Genomic DNA, 18759 nt, shown 5'->3' on the forward strand with positions numbered 1-18759 from the left:
TAGTTAGTAATGTTACATGCTTGTTGTTTTCTAACTAACACTACTGTTCAGGAAAATGAATGTAGTTATATTATCTAAATGCAGGATGATGTTAAAACAAAACCTGTGCCGTACAGGTCGGATCTTATGCCACTTAAAGCTTGTAGTTTGTTCACAAACTTTCTCTCATTGAAAATGCACTGTTTCAGCAAGAAGAAAAAGTATGTAGCAAATATCGAAATCATTTACTTGGGACTTCTTTTTTTTTTTTGAAGGTGCTGATGTGTATTTTTAACAGTGGTGCTACATTTTTTGGGATGAATATACATTTCCCTGCTTATGTTAACCAGCCTCATTAGAAGGAGAGGAAGAGGAAACTGTAACAGAGAAGAAAGTTCTCTTTCGTTTTAAAACATGCAGCTATTGGAATATGTATAGATGTTGTTAAGTGTTCTTAAATTAATTGCCAAGAAGTTTGATTATAGATCCTTTTTGCCTTTTTTTACAATTGGAGCAATTGCACTTATGGTCTTTGGCTGAACTGTGAAACGATTCTGTTAAAAAATGTACTTTCATTTAAAGAGATAGTTTACCCCAAAATGACAATTCTATCATCATTTACTCACCATAGAGCCCTGTGAAGATATTTTGAGAAATGTTTAGAATTTTTTGTCAGTGGTCGACCAAGCGGTTTACAGACTGGTTACCAGCATTCTTTAAAATATCTTCTTTTGTGTTTCACAGAGGAAAGAAATGCAGGTTTGGAACATCACAAGAGTGAGTAAAAGATTTGGTATCAAAATGATTTAATTTTGAGAATTTTCATTTCTGGGTAAGCTATCCCGTAAAATAATACTTATTACAGGATTTAAGTCCTTAACTTAAGTTGCACCTAGCACTGAAATCAAATGAATATTCAGTATTCAAAAAAGTTAAGCTCTATGGACAGCTTCTGACTGTTCTAACTACTGTTCTATTTACAAGCTAAAGTAAAGTCACGATTCATTTTGGTGGCATTCAGTAGCATGTTACAGATACCATAAAGCTGAACTTGTACAAAAAGCTAAACATTTTAATTCCCAGGCAGTTCATTCTCGGCTCTATAAAACTGGAGCAGTAGCACTTATTCTCATCTTGGGCAAAACTGTGAAACAATTCAGACAATAGCGGTATACTACCAAAGTACTACAAAAGAGGACATCGGATGCCCATTTTTCACAAGTTGGTATGATTCTTTAGGGTCTTCATGAAATGTCTGCAGCATACTTTGGTTAAAATTCCTCAGCGGTCGTGTAAAACAACACAATTTTTACCTCATCAAAAACAGCCCTGTTCACAGTGACGTTTCAGTGCATGTCTCTTTAAATGCTAATGAGCTACTCCACCCCTCTCCAATATATCCATATATGGTTCAGAGGTGGTCTTATTCAAATAGCTAGCTATCTACATAGAAGCTGTCTGCAAATTGAAACAGCTGCTGGATGACACAGTCGGCCCATTAAAAACTTTTTTTTTCAGCTTTTCTAAGCTGGCAGACACGCCAGTTACCTAACTAAATGTAAAAAAGCTAAAAAAGTGAAAATTTCATCCGATGTCCCCTTTGATGTACAAACAATACTGACATGCAGTATAACATATGAAGTATAATTTTATGAATGAAGAGGGTATTGTTTGTAAAACCAACAGACTGGAGGAACAGGGTAGTGCTTTTGGGCCAAACAAAGCAGTTTTGCTTTCACAATGAAACAGCGTCACACACGGCGGCCTAGAGTGAGCAGAGGCTGGGGGATAAAGTGAGGAACGGCCGGCTGGCTGAGTGAGCAGAGGCGGCGAATTCGACGAAGGAGCGTGGGCTTGCGGCAACCACATGTGACGACCCCGGGCTGGACTCCGCTTCGTCCTCGGTGAAAGCCAATCCGGCGATCCACAGCGCAAAGTTGTAGTATTTCCTCAGCGATGAGCACAGATCAGCTCCAGGCATGACGAAGCAGATATCGTCCTCTTTTGGAAGACCAAACAAAGTAGTTTCACTTTCACAACGAAGCACACAGCGTCTTCACGACATGGCGGCGGAAACAACAAAACTACAGCGAGAATAAAAGTTACGCCTTCTTTCTTTTCGTGAACATTTGGGCGGCGTTATGCAAATCTTCCCACATAGTGATGTAGACATGTGGGGGTGTGTTAGAACGAGCCGTTTTAGGTAGGAGTGGTTGACTCTTAACTTTTATAAAGAATATCTCTTTGGATTTGAGACTTTAGTCTTTGCAACTTTACAGATCTTCTTTATGCACCAAGAGCTTGTAACCCTCCAAAGAGAAAGGAAAAATTTTAATCGCATCGTATGACCCCTTTAATAGATTGTAGTGGTCTATAAAGGGCCACTGCATGCACACACTTGGGTATGACCTTTATTTGACTTTAACTTCACAGCACTTTGACTTAATGGTATTCAAAATCAATGTTTTGTAAATACTAGTATGTATTTTTTGCGAGATGCAGGGTAGATCTCATCCACCGCACCTTAGTCTTGATATGAACCCAGTCAGTTTTAGGGGGAAAAAAGGCAAACGAGGGCATTTGCTTACATTTCAGCTCAGCCTACTTGTTTAGTTCAGTTTAAGCTCTGAATTTTTCCCATATTATTCTACAAGTTGCATGTGACGAGTTAAATAGGACCTCTTGGCTTTTTACCTTTTTAGAAAAAAGATATACTGTATATATATATATATATATATATATATATATATATACACAAAAAGCCCAGCAGAAAGAACACATGGCACTTGGATTTTGGGTTCAGAAGTCGAAAATATAAAAACGACTAGTTATAATTCTTGTTTTAAACTCTGTTTGTGCTGTTTGGTTCAGTGGTGGCAATGTCATCCACTCCATTGTGTGCTCAGTTCTGACTGTAATTAGAATCTTATTTTGTCTTTTGTGGTCTCTTCATGTTTCTGTGTCACTCGTTTATGTTGTGTTTAGTTAGAAAGAGATCTAAAGTACTGTAGTGCTGTGTGAGCATGAGTTAATTCACATCCATCAGTGTTTTATTGTGAGTGAGCATGCTATAATGCTTTATCCAGTGGCTAGTGCAATATGTGACAATATTTTCACGATGGGAGGAAAAGAAGCGGTACTGTACAGAAGAAATCTGGAGGACATAATAGGGTCAAACAAGGTCAAGGAGGGCTCAACCTACTTCACATAGGATTTTATAGGATTTCATTTATTTATTATTAATAGAATCTGAGACAGTGTTCCTATGTATCTCGTATCAGTACCAACTAATATATACTGAGCAGCACAATGTTCACATCACTGGTTCAGACCATCATTTATAAGAATTTACAATGTTTTTGGACTGACTGAAAATATAAAGATGGATGACAATAAAAATAAGATTGATAGGCTATTACTTAGTTTGCTACCATATTTCAAATAATAATAATATTTGGCCAATTGTGTAAATATTTGGCAATATGTTGTCAATATCAGGTTTGATTTTAAAATATACAATATGAGTGTCCGTATCAGTACACTAGCAGTCATATTTGGCTTTTTAAATCAGTATACATCTGATTAAGCCAATAATAGAGCAGATACTATAATATATATATATATATTCAAACTACATGGTTATTTATCTATTCTACATTATAATGTGTGCTACTTCAAGACTGAAGAATAGATTTTTGTTACATGAAAACAGGTATTTATAATGTCAGCCATCGTACCAGCCTTTGGCCATTACATTAAAATAAATATCAGCTGTTGTATCATAAAACTTAGTATAATGATGCATATCTAAAATGAATAGTTCTGTGAACTAGGTTGGACCCTAGAAATGTAGGTGTGCCATTATAGATGTGACAATCAGAAGTAGAACAAAGCTAAATAGCTTAAAGGTTTTTTGTTCTATTGTTTGCGGTTTCTTGATAATTATGAGTATAATTTGCGCTACTGTTGTGCCATGTTGTTTTCTGTTAAAAATATTGAATTTGTTTTCTCTAGACTTAATTATCTTAATGTTTGTGCCTTTCTCTTGAAGCATTGTCGTCTGTATTACACTTGTGATACTGTGAGATCTGAAGTCTCACGCAGTCCTTTGCTGCTGTATGTGATATTCTGAATAATAGAAATGAGATTAGAATTGATCATTAAAGATTGATTTGTTAATGCTATGCCTGTTTTCCATCTCTTGTGGCTATTGCAGCATTATTCAAATCTGAATGGTCATTCATTTGATCAGACCAACTTGTTTTACTGTATTTTTTTCCATATGATGTTCTAGATTTATATATAATTTTGAATTCATACTCAAACTTGGACTTTCCTTAATAAGATGAGATTTTAAATTCATCTTCACATGTCTTCAGTCTCTTCTTATTTAATACTGCAATGCAAAGGATGAGCACCAGAGGGTATCCTTGATTTGGCTGTTTATGCAAAACTGATTTTTGGATCTCTGAGAACAGCTCAGAGTGCAATTGTGTTTTCTACAGCAAATTCAAACTTGAATTTGTGGTACCACCTTGGATGAAGCCTGTTAGAAGGTAAAGACTTTTGGGATCCGTCTGTCTGCTTCCTTACACAATGTATGAAATACTTTTATTATTTAACACCGCAGCACTCCCATTATATGTGACATTATAAAATTTGGATTTTCAATCCACCTTTGGAAAATGTAGAGAACATCCTTGCACATTAAGCTTGAGAAGGTTTCCAAACATGTTACAGTTCCCAGGGCTATTTGTAGCAACATTTTCTTTAAAAATGATCAGAAGATACATTTTCTTTGTAAATAATCATATATTAAAATACATATAATTTTTACTCCAACAGACCTCAAAGATATATGTTATACTTAATTTAAGAAGTAGCTAAAATCCTGGAGGAACTTTTCTGTTATTTATTTATTTTGATGACATTGTCTTATCTTGTAAATCAAACGAGCAACATTACATTAAAAGAAAGAATGAAAAATACTCACCCAATTTATTCATGTCATTCAACATTTTTCCATGGAACACAAAATGAGACATTTAAAAAAATGTTTGTGCAGCTCTGTTTAAATGAAACGGAATGGGAACAAACGCTGTAAAGCTCCAAAAATGAAAAAAAATAAAAAAATTGCTAAAAATTTTGAGTGAAAATTTTTTTCACTCAAAAGTTGATTGTGAATTTCATAAATGTGACCCTGGAGCACAAAACCAGTCATAAGGGTCAATTGTTTGAAATTGAGATTTATACATCATCTGAAAGCTGAATAAATAAGCTTTCCATTGATGTATGGTTTGTTATTATAAGACAATATTTGGTTGAGATATTTGAAAATCTGGAATCTGAGAGTGCAAAAAAATCAAATATTGAGAAAATCGCCTTTAAAGTTGTCCAAATGAAGTTCTTAACAATGCATATTACCAATCAAAAATTATGTTTTGATATATTTATGGTAGGAAATTTACAAAATATCTTCATGTAACATGATCTTTACTTAATATCCTAATGATTTTTTTTTATCATTTTGATCCATACAATGTATTGTTGCCTATTGCTACAAATATGCCTGTGCTACTTATGACTGCTTTTGTGCTCCAGGGTCACAAATAATTACAAAGAAATGGCAAGTAACACATTGAATTAAACACATCGAGTAAAATAGTGTTACTCCCATAATGTTTTTTTTGTCCATAATCATGTAAATGTAAATTATATTAAAACATACTCCCATCATTTTTTATTTTTATAGTGAAATTGTGTACTATATTCTATGTGCTATATACTTAAGTGACAACTTTCTGTGAGGAACAGAACGATTTTTGTCACAAGTCACTTTTGTTGTATAAAAAGACTATCTTGATCATCATATCAAACTTTTCCTTTTGTGTTCACCAGAAGAAAGAAAATCATTTGGCTTTGAAATGATGTCATTTAGGTGTGAAATATTCCTTTGAGTAAGACTTTGTTCAGAAAATGCTTCAGAGATTTGTAGAGGAGAAGAGCTTTGGGGCCGTAATGCTCCGAGAGTTTGGCTGCGTTTCAGGGAAAATAAAGCTCCAGAATGGAAGCACACATTAACCAGACTGCATAGATCTATGGTCAAAGGGCGAAGACCTCTCTGCTACATTAAACAAAGATATCATCTAGAAACAGACCAGAGAGTGAAAAAGGAATAAATAGCTGTAGTGGTACTAGCTAAAATAAGAAGATGCATGGTGGAACGTTTCTTTTCTGTGTAGTGTTCTTGAAGATCAAAGGATCACTTGGTGGCGTTTTTGATTGGTTGGCTCTGATTGTCGTCTTTGCGAGTGTATTAAGGGTTCTAAGGCTCGGACTGACGTCACTCATTACATTTAGCATGCTGAGGTCACGACCTCTCTGATTTACATTTTTCAGAAGTTGTCTAACGGAGGCCATTCGTGACCATTTCAGCCTGAGTACAGCTTGTGGATATGATCTTGTGCTTAATACTCTAATCAGTAGCCTATATGGGTCCAAGATGAGATCAAATTAAATGTACAAAAGTGATTTTATATGCACAGAAAGCATATTAAATGCAAGTGTCTACTATAATGTTTCAAATAACTTGTGAAAAACATCAAAATATGAGTGAAATAATGTTCCATCATCATTCAGCATAACAGATATATTTATGTTAAAATGAAACAACATTCTGTACTTATACTTATATACTTATTTATATAATAAATGATCATACTAATGGGTCAAACCTAGTGGTTTAAAGGATAGTGACAAAGACTGGTAAAGATTTAAAATGACAGTTTATTATATTATATTATAAATATGCCTGACAAGATTTTTTGGTATACAAACTATAAACTAATCAAATCAAACGGGACACTTTCTAATATACTAAAACATTATAAAGTACATTCAACATTTTTGAGGAAACCTTGACATACATTTTTTTATGATTCTTTAATGAATACAATGAATGAATGAAGCATTTATATAGCGCTTTATTGTGTATTGTTGTACACCCAAAGCGCTTTACAATCATGTGGGGGGGTCTCTCCTCAACCACCACCAGTGTGCAGCATCCACTTGGATGATGCGACGGCAGCCACAGGACAACGGCACCAGTGCGCTCACCACACACCAGCTACAGGTGGAGAGGCGAGAAAGTCATAGAGCCAATCAAGTGGATGGGGATTAATAGGAGGTCGTGATTGACAAGGGCCAGGGGGGCAATTTGGCCAGGACACCGGGGTTACACCCCTACTCTTTACGAGAAGTGGCATGGGATTTTTAATGACCACAGAGAGTCAGGACCTCGGTTTAACGTCTCATCCGAAAGACGGTGCTTTTTGACAGTATAGTGTCCCCATCACTATACTGGGGCGTTAGGAGGACCCACACAGACCACAGAGTGAGCACCCCCTGCTGGCCTCACTAACACCTCTTCCAACAGCAACCTAGTTTTCCCAGGAGGTCTCCCATCCAGGTAGGCTCAGCCCTGCTTAGCTTCAGTGGGCAACCAGTCTTGGGCTGCAGGGTGATATGGCTGTGCACAAGCCATATCGCCCTGCAATACAAAGTGCAAAAGAACAGCGTTTATTTGAAATAGAAATCTTTTGTAAAATTATAAATGTCTTTACTGTCATTTTTGACTGTCTTTACTGTCATCTTGATGTTATCTTTTATTGTTTCATAAGTTTCAAAGAAACAAATCTAAACTAATCTAAATAAATTACTGGGCTTAAGCTTACTGGGGTCATACCCCTCACAGCTCTTCTGCTATTTTACAGCGGTCATTTCTAAAAAAAAAATTATAAATAAATAAATTGCAGAAGTTCACTGCAATGCCAATAAACTTCTACCTGTGAGGCCTCTGTTTGAAGAAAGTTTACAAGCCCCATTATTAGGAGGAGACAGAAAGAGTGAATAAGCAGACCGATATTATTAGAAAGCACACTTGTTTCTGTAACTAAAAGTGTTTTTCAGTCATAGGTGTCATACCATAATGAGGGCTGGAGAGTTTATGCATTTATTAATGTCTGGTGCGAATTCGGATGACACGGTAGAGCGTCCTTGTGATGTCATCTGAAATGTTTCTTCACAGTCATATTGTGATTCACACACACAGTGTGTATGTGGTTTTCCAGGCTCAGAGGACTGGAGTAGGTGGTAGTGTTGCATCCTGTTACATAGCTTTAGCTTTTTATAGATGCTCTGTTTTTATGTGTATGCCAACAAATGATTAGGCAAAGTATGCAGGAATAACATGACCACAGATGACTAAACTGTCAACATGTCTCTTTATCTATAAATATATCTTGTTAAACAATGTCATGCAAACATGTTTGTGAGTCATAATTGATTGAGCAACAGCCAGCATGACAACAGTCTGACATGACAACACTGATAATGAGATTACTGGTTCATCAGTTTATACCGCAGTCGATAATTTCATTCATTTCTTGCCCGTAATTTCGAATGTGATTCATGTAATACTTAATTATGTAACAAATTATTAAATTGTGCCAATATGGATTGGAAAAAAAACCCCAGCTCACCTTCTGCTGTCACATTTCCATAGACTGTAGTCAGGGCCGGCCCTAGCGTTTTGGGGGCCCTAAGCAGATTTTCAAAAGGGGCCCCCATACCTACAGTTTCACCTAACCACCCGCATCCCATCCCAATGTACACATCTTGCACTGACACCTAATTGTAAAGATTTACCAATTTGTTTTACTCAATATATTTATCTTTCAAGAAATAGATAGGAAAATATATTTGGGTAGTTGACAAATATCCAGTAAAAAATTTTTTTTTTTTGTAAAACACTATTCCCGGTCCTTCAACTAATTAAAGTTGTCCGTGGAGTTTAAAAACAGGATATGTCACACCAGAGGACATAGTTTTCAGTGATATAATGTATCAAGTTCATATGCTTTTAGAAATATATGGATGAAAAAATGATTGCCAATTACTAAAATAGACACTTGTAAAATTATGCCTGATTTATTTATTAACAATTGTATGCTTTTCTTTTTAATTTATAAAAGTTGTAATTTATTGAACATCCTTGAGACAGTCACACCATGGGACAATTTTGAGATTTAGTTCAAAAATGTAAAAAATCTAATAACAAAGCCGTTTTTATAATAATGGGTCCATGTAAGACAAAGACATTTTAAATGATGACAATATTAATTATTTCTGGGCTGGCATGACAGTCCAGATTAAAATGCAAAATTAATCAAATATAAGTGTAAACACATGTTGAAACAGATTTAAGCAACATTAAAGTGAAGGCAAAAATCTGAGACGAGACGAGACACGAGATAGGGTTCACAAGAATGAGACTAGACAAGATTTTTACACTATTTTAAGAAATCGTCAATGATGAAAAACATGCCTGGAAAAATAGTCTGCAGGTGCATTGAAATGTTTTGAACTAATCTTGCAATAAATGCCATCTCAGTTCTGCTTTCTGAGTATGAATTATTATGTGCAATAACAGAGAATACTCAAGCACTGTAAAAGATTTTGCCACAAACTCAACTGACTGACTTCTCCTCTGTATGATTTCATGAGTCTCTTCAGACCTATAGAATAGTACTTGCAGGCTATGAGTTTTTAGAATGTTTGACCTCCTATCTGAACTTTTTTCCACAAATTGATCATAGAAAAAAAAGAACAGTTCTTTCTTAGTCTTATTAAGTGCAACCATAATCAAAGTAGGCTACTCGCTCAATATTCAAATCAAAGCGCAAACAGAAACCAAAATTTTCTTCAAGCATGATACAGAGCTAAGAGATGGTTATACTACACATCCTATTATAGTGTGCATACTAATTACAGCCTAGATGTTGTATGCAGCCTAATTTGCATGCATCAGGGAGCCGCAGCCGCTCTCAAACTGCTGGTATTGAAGTTGCGTTTGAATGCGCGCAGGCATCCTTTTTAGTTTCACTTTCAATTTCGCGATCGGGACTGGAGGTGCTGAGCGCGCATCGCATTCTACAAGATTTGTCAGACACTTAACGGTTTTAATTCATTCCTATGGAAGTTCAGCTTCAGAGAACGCTCCAGCTCAGCTCTGCTGTTGCCATCTCCACCATCATCTCGCCTTACTCCCGTGATTGCTGTCTGAACTCCTGACACGGGGCCCCTGGTGGGCACGGGGGCCCTATGCAGCCGCATAAACAGTATCGCTTATTAGGTAGGGCCGGCACTGACTGTAGTGACAGTGTTTGTAAGCGGTTCAGGAATATTTCTGCATAATAGACTTAAGTGGCATATTTTTTAAATGTATATGCGAATACAGTAGGTCTCCCTTTCTCAGCCCTGCTGGAAAAAAACCAATAGACACAATCACAGACTTTGTAATGGTTTTACTGGTTATAATGGGACTTGTATTGGTTTTAATGGAAACTGTGATGGTCTCTGTGGATTTCTGATAATTGGTTGCCTTGTTAAAACCAATAAATCCTAATGCAATATGTCCCAAAACACACTACAGAAAACCATTTTTAATGGTTTTAATGGTTAAAAGTTGTTGGTTTGTAATGTGGAAACTTCTGCCATGGTTTCTATTGTTTTTTTTTCCCAGCAGGGAGAGAGTTTATAATTGCAATATACTGTAGCCCCAGAAAATGTGTTTTTTATAGGGTATTTCTTTAGTTCTGTCATCATTTACTCACCCTCATGTTGTTTCAAAGTTTTAAGACTTTCTTTCTTCTGTGGAAAATAAAATAATTCAAATATTTTGAAGAATGCTGGAAACCAAACAACACTGGAGTCCAGTCCATTGTTTTATATATAAAAAAAATAATAATTCCTTACATTTATATAACGCTTTTCTAGGCACTCAAAGTGCTTTACATTCCCCAAGGGGGGAATCTCCTCAACCACCACCAGTGTGCAGCATCCACCTGGATGATGCGACGGCAGCCATATTGCGCCAGAACGCCCACCACACACCAGCTTATTGGTGGAGAGGAGACAGAGTGATGAAGCCAATCAGCAGATATGGGGATGGTTAGGAGGCCATGATGGTCAGAGGCCAATGGGCGAATTTGGCCTGGATGCCGGGGTTACACCCCTACTCTTTTATGAAAGACATCCTGGGATTTTTAATGACCACAGAGAGTCAGGACCTCGGTTTAACGTCTCAGCCGAAAGACAGTGCTTTTTGTCAGTATAGTGTCCCCATCACTATACTGGGGCGTTAGGACCCACACAGACCACAGGGTAAGCACCCCCTGCTGGCCTCACTAACACCTCTTCCAGCAGCAACCTAGTTTTCCCAGGTCTCCCATCCAGGTACTGACCAGCTCGACCCTGCTTAGCTTCAGTGGGCGACCCGTCTTGGGCTGCAGGGTGATATGGCTGCTGGGCTGCTATATGTCATACCTTTCCAATTTATTTTTCCGTGCTCTAATGTCTGAGACAGAAAGAAAAAGATACAGCGTCGTTTAGTGTATTAAAGTGGGTGAAAGAGGGAATTTGTGTACTGCTCATTCTTCAGAGCGAACTGGATGTAATTTTAGGATACAAATAACCATATCTTGAAGGGAATGCTAATTAACAGGTTGTTTTACCTTGCAACTGATACAGGACAGGCTAACATAAACAATTTTTAACTGAACGCTACCTCTCTCTCTCTCTCTCTCTCATGCACATACAGTATATCACCTTGTTGCCAAAGTCGCAGAACATAACAACAATCTTTTGCGATTTTGCGACTTTGTCATGGAAGACGGTAAATTGTACCCAAAATCGTGCAAATTTAGTGAACATGACAAGCTGGTTAATATGTACGTTCACGTTTAATGGCCAAAAAAGTGTCTAAATACTTATTTGTTTTGAGTTTGAACTGTATTCCTTTTGGTATTTCTGTACAGTTAATATTCGCAACCTAAATGTATTTTGTGAAATCTGTGTGCTTGTGCTCTAATAAAAATAAATGCAACCTGGTTAAAATTACAGGCCTCTCTCATCTTTTTAAGTGGGAGAACTTGCACAATTGGTGGCTGACTAAATACTTTTTTTCCCCACTGTATTTTATGTTTAATGCGATGATATTTACAATTTTATATGTCCAAATACATTTTTTGTGGTCACCAATCATCCATGACCTCTTTTTCCCAGTTTCACCCTAAAGTGTCCCTCTGATGGATCTGACTATAAACTGGGTTCAGCCTTAATCAATAGATTCTGTGTTCTTTTCTTTACACGACAGACTGGCTACCTTATCAAGAGGACAGTGGTTTATTTGAAATACCTAGGCACTTATCACAGCTGCTGTCTTTAACTTGAATTGTCTTTTGGCTACGTGCGTCCATACATTTCCAGTGTGTTGCATGCAAACTGTGTTCTGATTTAGTGTGCAGGTTCGACAAAAGAACTAGTCTCTGTTCTTTCTCTGTTGCCTGGATTCACTTTGTATAGCATTTGATCAATATTTAAATATTTGCAGCAGATGTGAGATTTGGTGTAACAAAGGCTTCAAAGCCTATCAGAGCAGGAATCTGCTCATCTTGTTTCCACTGCTATATTGTGTTAATAATGCATTAAGCGATCAGAACACTGAAATGTTTAGCAAGAGGCTTGACAACACTCGCTTGACAAATTGGCATATGCAACACTGGATACTTATTTGAACACTCCTGGTAATTATGACAATGAAGCACTTAGCCAGGATGACGAGTTAACTAATTAATGAAAATGAATGAGACAATATGAAAGGAAGAATGTGATGTGAATTTTGCATAAGAAATTTGTTTTTCCTCAGACAGACTTTGGCTAATATATAATGCAATAGAAACTGGCCTTGTTGATTATTTAAATACATTTGACATTCTTTACAGCCAACATGCACTACAGTACAAAGGTCTATTATGCTCACCAAGGCTCCTTTTGTCAAAAAATACAGTAAAAACAGTAATACTGTGAAATATTCGAATTTCAAGAAATAGTTTTCTGTTATAACATATTTTAAAATGTAATTTATTCCTGTGATAGCAAAGCTCAATTGTACCCATTCTTCAGGGTCACGTGATCCTTCATAAATCATTCTAATATGCTGATTTGGTGCTCAATACACACCTCTTATAATTATCAATGCTGAAAACAGTTGTGCTGCATAATATTCAAATAGTTTTGCTGACTATAATGCTTGAACTGAATATATAAGTTCAAAAGAACAGCATTTGAAATAGAAATATTTTGTAACATTACGAATGTCTTTACTGCCAATGTAATGCGTCCTTGCTGAATAAAACTCAATTTCTTTCAAAAATAATCGCATTACAATGAACGTTTTCCTTGCAACCTGCCCTTAGTTGACCAATGTGCGACCTCTAGGGTTATAACTTCGTAATGCCATACAGCATTCCACTGATTCTCAAAAGATTACACCTTGTGTTTATTATCATTTTATTCAGACACATAACAGTAATAATGTCAATAAAAAAGACCCACTGTAAACACTATATTTATAACAACTGCAATTTGCACCACATGAAATATTCTCTGATAAGGACGTTGTCTAGATACTACAAAAGACCACATTCAACACTTAAATCATAAGCTGCCTTCGTATATTTGTGCGCACGCACACACACACACACACACACAAGTTCCAGGTTTAAATGGGACAACGACTAGCTATCCCAGCAGCCAGAGCTTGTTAACTGTAGCTCACATCGCTGTACCGCCGGCGCTCGAGCTGTGAGGAGGTGCGGACCCCTTTCTATCTTTCTGTCTCTGGTGGATTTTTGTGTGCCTCCTTCGCTCGTCGCTCCTGGCGAACTTTCTGCCGCAGAAGTCACAGGAGAAGGGCTTCTCTCCGGTGTGAGTGCGTATGTGCGTCGTAAGGTGGTCGCTGCGACTGAAGCTGCGCATGCAGATGCGGCACTGGAACGGCCTGTGGCCGGTGTGGATGCGCACGTGGCGCGTCAGCTCATCCGAGCGTGAAAACCTCCGGTCGCATCCCTCCGCCGGACAGGGGTATGGCCGCTCGTGGACTGGCGTCTTGCACGGTCGGTTCGGGTATTTCCGTGGCCGCAGAATCGGCCTGAGTGGGACGCTTTGCGGATTGGTGCAATCCACAGGCGGCCTCGGCCCGTCAACCGGACACGCCAGCGTAAAATTTCTAATGGTGTTCAAGGGAGTCAGAGGTGGGGGGACTCTGATAGACTCCAAAGCGCACGAAAATGGCTTGATGTCCTGAAACACAGCCATGTTGTCCCTTTGGCTGTTGCTGGCCTGATAAAACCCCCCATAGTCTGGAATGATGGAGAAAAGCGTCCCGTCTATAGATGGCTTTGGGGTTGAGTAGGATGGAGTTGCGTAAGTTATGGGGCACGTGGTGGTCGATAGGTAAGCCGAGGGGTCCTGGTAACCATCGGCACTACAGGTGTAAGGGGGCGGGCCTGTGTACATATGCTCCATGTTGGCAAGGGTTTGAGCTATTTTGGAGCAGTCTGGGTGTGACGGGGAGCCCGTGGAGAATGATCCCGGGGAAGGTGGCCTATCTTGCACTCCTGCGCTGACAAAGTTGATTATTCCCTCCTGATTCCAGCTTCCATGCGCGTCGATGGAAATCTTCCCTGTGTAGGCGACAGTCGCGCTGTGTGGAGAAAACTTGCTCGGGTCTGTCAGTTCAAGGTCCCGTTTTTCCACACCGAAGCTATCGGTGCTCAAGCTACCTGTAGGAGTAAAAACAAGACGTTTCTTTAGAGCAATACCCTCTTATTGCCTGTGTTTCCATCAAATCACGGTGTTCTTTTCTTTACACGACAGACTGGCTACCTTATCAAGAGGACAGTGGTTTATTTGAAATACCTAGGCACTTATCACAGCTGCTGTCTTTAACTTTAATTGTCTTTTGGCTACGTGCGTCCATACATTTCCAGTGTGTTGCATGCAAACTGTGTTCTGATTTAGTGTGCAGGTTCGACAAAAGAACTAGTCTCTGTTCTTTCTCTGTTGCCTGGATTCACTTTGTATAGCATTTGATCAATATTTAAATATTTGCAGCAAATGTGAGATTTGGTTTAACAAAGGCTTCAAAGCCTATCAGAGCAGGAATCTGCTCATCTTGTTTCCACTGCTATATTGTGTTAATAATGCATTAAGCGATCAGAACACAAATGTTTAGCAAGAGGCTTGACAACACTCGCTTGACAAATTGGCATATGTAACACTGGATACTTATTTGAACACTCCTGGTAATTATGACAATGAAGCACTTAGCCAGGATGACGAGTTAACTAATTAATGAAAATGAATGAGACAATATGAAAGGAAGAATGTGATGTGAATTTTGCATAAGAAATAAAGAATGTGATGTGAATTTTGCATAAGAAATTTGTTTTTCCTCAGACAGACTTTGGCATTCAGAGTTGTATATTAAGATTATAGCCTAATGAAAACCTTTTTGCTCCAACGTGAGTTTGCTTTTAAAGTCAGTTTTGGCTACACAAATATTGAATATTTCCTTATCCTTTGTATAAGTAGCTATTAGATATTTTACTGTTGAAAAAAAAAAACAGTTAACTGAAGACACGTTCAGTTTGTGAGAACGTGCCCCGATATAAGACGGATTCTCACAGGCTAGGCTTTTTACCGCAATACATAGCCTACACAATAAAACATGAACTCGTGCAATGAATAAAAACAACGAAAAAGTCAAAAGTATACGTGGAAGAAATTAATAAATTGTGAAAATGTACAAAAAGCATAGCCTACACTGTAAAAAAAATTCCGTACAATTTACGGTAAAAAAACGGCAGCTGTGGTTACCAGAATTTTACCGTAAAAAAATACAGTAGCAACGTTTTAAGTTTTACGGTTTTAACTTAAATTTACAGTTAAATACCGTAATTTCATTAACTGATATAATGTTAATATACCAACCTACTGAAGTACTGAAATCTGTTTCCTACCTTTGTAATACACTGATAACCACCAAATGCAAGTGGTGATGAGAAAGTCACATGATGAACCAAAGCCCATCACAAGCAGCTTTTAAATAATAGCATATATAGAAGGTGCGCCGTGTGATTCACACAAACACTAAACACCATCATGGTAACACACATGAAACTGAAATAATGCAGTAAACATTAATTTAACAACATTAGGTGTAACACACAACCCTAATATACAAAACTGAGAAGAAAAAACTAAGAAGGAACATAGTTATTTCAACAAAACAACATCAAATTTGAAATGTAACGCAGGGAATTCGGGGAATGTCAATTTACGGTTATTCACTGTAAATTATACGGTATTTTTCACTTCCAAAAACGGTATACTACTGTAAAATTTATGTCCAATACATGTAATGTCCAATACAGTTTTTCACCGTATATAGTAGCGGAATTTACCGTTAACCATTTAACAGGTTTTTGCTGTAGCATTTTTACAGTCTTTTACTGTTAAATTCACGGTCATTTTTTACAGTGTATGAGATGACGGCAGTTTAGGCTCTCGCCTTGCATAGGCATTATAATGTTCATTTGTTTACCCAACAACTATTCCATATGAGGATGGGAGCTCAGAAAATATTCCAATTCACTAAAGTTTGAAACTTGGTGTTTGAAACCAACTTATAAACAAGCAATCAAAATAAGCAATCAAGCACAGGACAAAACGGGCATTTTTGTTTGACGCAAAAACGTATGGTTATAGCCTTTTGTTTTTGTAAGCATCCTGATATTGTCTTACCTCCACTGAACTGGTCAGAACGAACCCCCACATCCCCACGAGAGAAGACTGATGCGGGGGTCTCATCCAGACAGAATCCGTGTGATGGCAGACAGCGCATCAAATCATTCAGAGACGCACTCATTTGGTCTCTGCTACTAGCTGTCGCTGTCATTTAGATCTCCAGCGGGGTTTTTTTTTTTTTTTTAAAGAAGTTGAATTTTATTTAGTCGTTCTCAGAGCTTTTATGATGTAGTTGATGTGTTGTAAATATGTTCGCTTCAGTGTAGTCATCATACACGCGCGCATCAGCCCACCAGCTCCTGCATATGTGCCGCAGCGATAAGTGAAACTTTATGTCTAGTGTGCATATTTAAGAAGAGCCTGTCAATGCCCCATGACGTCACTGACCATACAAGGACAGAACAGGACAAAAAAGAAAACAGGTTGGGCTTTTTTTGTTTTTTGCTCTTGGCCATGTTTAGACAGAGCTCTGATTCTGCTATAACTTTAATGTGTTGCGATTGCTTTGTTGTGCATATATTGATATTATGTCGAAATAGATTTGTGGTCTGTGAAACGTTTTGATTGATTTTGGTGTATCAGGAATTCCGGTTCGGGCGCATCCCATAAATGGACATTATCCGGTTATCTCAAACACGCCCTGTTTTGACTTATATGGGACGCATCCGGGAAACTCGACACGGAAAATGACCTCCCACAGAGGAACCGTAATAAAACTACATTCAGGAAAGTGATATCTGAATATGTTGGAAAGTTATTCTAGTTTCTAGAGAGTTAAGGAAACTGATTGATTAATATAGGCTACAGAACGGTTTTCCCCCCTCGGTAACATTGCGATTAAACATCTTGATTACTAAAAAAAGACTTTAGCTAAGCTATATTGTCTTTACTGTAAAAAAAATTAATTGGTAAAATAACAGAGAAGGTAACCTGCAGACAGCTCGTTGCTGGGACAGTCTCTACGGACATTTCTGTTCACTCTAAAACACAATGCAATAAAGTGTCAAACTCGAAATACCGGTAAAACAACTGAAAAATAAAATAAAATATATAAATACAGAAAATTACAGAGTGTACCTTCCTGTAGGATTGCAAACAGTTTTAATATTTAACTAGAGCAGGGGTGTCAAACTCAATTCCTGGAGGGCCGGAGCCCTGCAGAGATTAGATTCAGCCCTAATTAAACACACCTGATCCAACTAATCAAGTCCAAGCTTATTTGAAAACGACATGGTATGTGTGTTGCAGCAGGGTTGGAACCAAACTCTACAGGGCTCCGGCCCTCCAGGAACTGAGTTTGACACTCCTGAACTAGACCCATATTTTTAGACTTTCACAGCATTTTGAAGCTTTCAGACATCTAGAAGCTGTCAGTGGATATAACAAAATATGTCAACTAATTGCAGGCACTATTAGTTTCCATTTGGTTTGAAACACTTATGCGTATGATAGATTTAGCATGTTTATGATATAGCCCTCTGTTGTAAGGTCTTATCTCGCTCAACATGACTGACACATGTAAGGCCGTCGGCTCTTCATCATCTCTCTCGTCACTTTTTGTTCTATTTTCATCCATGGCAGCGTGAGCAACAGAGCGTTTGCTGGATGTGTGACTGAGGCCTAATTCATAGCCACCCACACTATGGAACAGCCCCTTCTCCATGGAGCCCTAGCGAAAGTGGAGCCTCTGTGAATAGCTCTGCATCTGCCCTCCTCTTACTTCTGTACAGACACCCGCAGCCTGCCTGCCTTCTCTCTGTTCCCGTTCACACTCGCCCACATACACAGCACTGCATGCTGACTGAGCCTCTGTGCATGCCAGTATTACACACTACAAACCCAGCTCTTGAGATCTTATTTAATAGATCATAGTTGGATTTAATATGAAAAGATTCAACTATAAATGCTTTATCTACTGTTGCCAAACATGAAATCATAACATGTGAATGATTTTGATAGGTTTATTGCCTGAAAGTTTGAAACATCATGCAAAAGTAAATTGAACAGTTCATATCAACAGATGTGAATCTATCTATCTATCTATCTATCTATCTATCTATCTATCTATCT

General features: G+C 37.8%; 1 protein-coding gene across 1 annotated transcript; it reads right to left on the reverse strand.

The window, feature by feature from the left end:
* Positions 1-13440: 13440 nt before the first annotated feature.
* LOC107586831 (early growth response protein 2b-like) lies at positions 13441-16990 on the reverse strand. The gene is made up of 2 exons (XM_016274372.1): positions 16687-16990; positions 13441-14663 (listed from the first exon to the last, which is right to left on the reverse strand). Exons 1-2 carry the CDS (start codon positions 16838-16840, stop codon positions 13654-13656), a joined length of 1164 nt encoding a protein of 387 aa, XP_016129858.1. The 5' UTR covers positions 16841-16990; the 3' UTR covers positions 13441-13653.
* Between the last annotated feature and the right edge of the window lie 1769 nt (positions 16991-18759).

This window comes from Sinocyclocheilus grahami, unplaced genomic scaffold (genome assembly GCF_001515645.1).
Source record: "Sinocyclocheilus grahami isolate Dianchi unplaced genomic scaffold, SAMN03320097.WGS_v1.1 scaffold86.1, whole genome shotgun sequence".
Taxonomy (NCBI): Eukaryota; Metazoa; Chordata; class Actinopteri; order Cypriniformes; family Cyprinidae; genus Sinocyclocheilus; species Sinocyclocheilus grahami.

What these genes read in the sequence shown, in the direction of transcription:
- LOC107586831 (XM_016274372.1), bottom strand. Translation starts at nt 16,840, where the DNA reads ATGACAGCGACAGCTAGTAGCAGAGACCAAATGAGTGCGTCTCTGAAT. An exon ending in TTCTGACCAGTTCAGTGGAG is followed by an intron (nt 14,664 to 16,686) that starts GTAAGACAATAT and finishes TTACTCCTACAG; the next exon opens with GTAGCTTGAGCACCGATAGC.